Source organism: Chlorella variabilis, assembly GCF_000147415.1.
Source record: "Chlorella variabilis unplaced genomic scaffold CHLNCscaffold_12, whole genome shotgun sequence".
Taxonomy (NCBI): domain Eukaryota; kingdom Viridiplantae; phylum Chlorophyta; class Trebouxiophyceae; order Chlorellales; family Chlorellaceae; genus Chlorella; species Chlorella variabilis.
In genome coordinates this window covers 1,317,540-1,320,608 of record NW_005435076.1, presented here as the reverse complement: position 1 = coordinate 1,320,608, position 3,069 = coordinate 1,317,540, and the positions used below count along the sequence as shown (strand labels likewise).

At 69.3% G+C, this 3,069-nt stretch overlaps 2 protein-coding genes across 2 annotated transcripts in view; one reads left to right on the top strand and one right to left on the bottom strand.

The window, feature by feature from the left end:
* Positions 1-36: 36 nt before the first annotated feature.
* CHLNCDRAFT_10418 (hypothetical protein) lies at positions 37-1,718 on the top strand (the record flags this gene model as incomplete). The annotated part of the gene is made up of 5 exons (XM_005847142.1): positions 37-248; positions 429-573; positions 906-1,146; positions 1,331-1,404; positions 1,620-1,718. Coding segments are annotated over 5 exons (771 nt in total), but the record flags the coding sequence as incomplete, so codon positions are not given.
* Positions 1,719-2,823: 1,105 nt separating this feature from the next.
* CHLNCDRAFT_135009 (hypothetical protein) overlaps positions 2,824-3,069 on the bottom strand; it is a gene marked incomplete at both ends in the record, with an annotated part of 1,687 nt that continues 1,441 nt past the window's right edge. The window contains one exon of the mRNA XM_005846931.1: positions 2,824-2,919. Coding sequence (XP_005846993.1) covers positions 2,824-2,919 — 96 coding nt within the window. The remainder of the gene's footprint in view (positions 2,920-3,069) is intronic.

The following is a 3,069-nucleotide window of genomic DNA, read 5'->3' as shown; positions in this document are numbered from 1 at the left end:
CCCCACACACACCTCACCCCACCGCGTAGCCTGTCCATCGAGGTGCGCGGCCCCTCCCGCGACCTGCACAGCGGCAACGAGGGCGGCGTGTTCACGGAGCCGCTGGCCGACCTGTCCAAGGTGCTGGCCTCGCTGGTGGACTCCCACAACAACATCCTGGTGCCCGGATTCTACGCCAACGTGCGACCCAACATGCTGCACGCCGCCGTGCACCGCCTGGAGACCAGCCACGAGTTCAGCCTGGCCGGGTGAGCGAGGGGGGCTATGCCGCGTGGGGGCTATGTGGGTGGGGCGGGGTGGGGGGGCTATGCCGCGTGGCCTTGCTGTTGCTGTGTGTGGCAGTGCCTGCACCCAAACCGTGCGGCTGCGTGCGTCCCTCGCATCCACCACACACGCTAACACCGGCACCGGCGCCCACGCTGCCGCAGGTACAAGCAGCTGATCGGCGTGGACCAGCTGACCTCGGGGCGCACCGAGCGGGACCTGCTGACCGCGCGCTGGTGCCAGCCGTCGCTGAGGTGTGTGCGTGGTGAGGCAGTGTGTGGCGGGGCACCACTGTGCCCACCCGCTGGGGTCAGGCATCCGGCTGGCGCCCGGGGTGTTGCTACCCGCTGGTCCCGCCCTCCTCCCACCCCACACCCCACACGCATCTTCCCCCTCGCACCCTCCCTGCCCCCTGCAGCGTGGTGGATGTGAGGGTGGGCACTTCTGAGGAGCAGGCCAACGCGCACTACCGCTTCGGCCCCACGCGCTTCTCGGTCATCCCCAAGGCGCGGCGGCCCAGCCCTGCCCGCTCGCCTCCCCACCTGCGCCCCCCCCTGCGCTCCTCCTCTTGCACCCCAACACCGCACTCGCAAACACGCACGCACGCTCACACACGCCACCGCGACCAACCTCCCCCGCAGGCGGCGGTGGGCAAGGTGTCCATCCGCTTTGTGCCCGACCAGGATGCGGGGCAGCTGGTGGAGCTGCTGGGCGCGCACGTGCAGCACGAGTTTGCCAAGCTGCGCTCCCCCAACTCTGTGGCGCTGGAGGTGCACAGCACGGGGGACTGGTGGGAGGCCAGCCCAGACAGCGCCTACATGCGCATGGCGGAGCGGGCCCTGGGCAAGGAGTGGGGCGTGGAGCCGCTGCTCGTGCGGGAGGGTGAGACCCGCGCCCGGCTGGCGCCTGCAGACGCGCGTGCTGCGTGATGCGTGCTTGGGTGTGTGAGAGGGGTTGTGGGGCTTGCGGTGGGGAGGCTGCCGCGGCCGGCCCGGCCAGCGCCAGCCCCCCAAGTGCCGGGACCGCGGGGCCCAGGTCTCGACCCCGTGCCTGCCCACCACCGCAGGCGGCACCATGCCGGTGGCCAGCTCGCTGCAGAAGATGCTGGGGGCGCCCGCCCTGCTGCTGCCCATGGGGCAGGTGAGGGAGGGAGGGAGGCAGGCAGGGAGGGAGGGGTGCACCCTGGTCGCTCGCTGGCCGCACCGGCTCCAGCCGCACCATCGTCGAGCTGGTGTGAATAGCATTGGGTGCGCAGCCGGGCGCCTTTGTCTGCCAGGCCCATGCCTGCCACGGCCGCCCCCGCATGCTGGCGCCTGTGCCCCCTCCACCACCACCGCCACTCCCCCCCCCAACAGGCCAGCGACTCCCCCCACCTGGCCAACGAGCGCATCCGGCGCCTCAACCTGTTGCGCGGCAAGAATGTGGTGAAGAACCTGCTGGTGGAGGTGGGGCAGGCGGCGGCGGCGGCCCAGCAGCAGCAGCAGGCCAACGGCGGCAGCCCCGCAAACGGCAAGTGAGCCGCAGCAGGGGCGCTGGCCGCAGCCTGGTGCCCCCAGCTCCTCAGGGCAGGCAGTGGCCCGGCACATAGTGCCTGTAGCATACAACCGTTCTTATCCATGAGGGAGGCGTGGGCCTGCCCACCCCCCTCCTCAAGTGGCAGACCATTGGCTGCCGCTGCTGTACCACTCACATGCTGCTGCACAGCGCAGCCCTCTCCCTGCCTCCTGTGTCTGATACTGCTCCCGAACCCTTCACTTGCCCTTGCCTCCATTCTGAATCGGACATCAAATTTGCCTGTATGTGAGCGCGTGAGAGACCCCGCACCCCTTTGCTGCCCTCACTGCTTCTCGTGCTTACATCTCGCCCACGCTGGAGCGGCGGGTGTAAAAGATGAGGGTGGCGCAGGATTAGGCGGGTAGAAGGTGTAGGCCCTAGGTTCAAAACTCATTTGTTGGCTCTTCTCGGGGTCGGCGGCAGGTCCCCTGCTGCCTGAGAGCAGGGGGCCCGCCAGCCAGGGGCGAGGGGCAGGGCGGTAGGCAGGACATGTGCACGTGTGAGACGCGCGGTGTGGACGGGAGGGACGCTACAGGAATGGCAGAGAGGATGAAAGGCAGAGAGGATGAAAGGGGAGGAATGGGGTGGCCGGCGAGGGATCAATGGGTGGCAGCAGCACTAGGCCTTCTGTCCCGCCCGAGGGAAGGAGCAGCCAGGTTGGCAGCAGCACGGGTGGCGTGACGCCTTACTTGGTGAAGCGCCAGAGGGGTTTGTGATAATCAAAGGAAGAAAAGTGGGGCGCCAGGCGGCTTGGGCCGAGGAGCCGGTGCATGGCAGATCCACACCGCAAAAAGAGGAAAGAGTACAACGGTGGGGGGCGGGGCGGCCATCCAGGCCGCAGAAGAGCACGCAGTCGAGAGGGCGCGCCCGCTGTCACAGCGGGGCATCAAAACAACTCGCAACCGGGCGGCGCACCGGGCCGCTCGCTCTGCTGCGCCATGCCGTGTCTACTGCGCTGCTCTGGGGCAGCTTGGTGGCCGGGGCCCGCGCATGCCTGCGCGCCCCTCAGGCCTGCTGTTCGGCGTGGGTGACGTAGGCGCACACCACCGTGATGTCGTCCATCTTCCCACCCCGCAACTTGCCCAGCTCCAGCTTGCCGTCCTGTGTGGGCGGGGCGGGGCGCGGCGGGGAGGGGTGGGGGCATGAGATGGGGGGAGCCGGGCAGGCATGTGGGACCATCGGCGTGCTGCGCCCCACCACGACCCTGCACCTCGCCGCCACGCCCAGCATCGAAGCACACGGAAGGAGCGC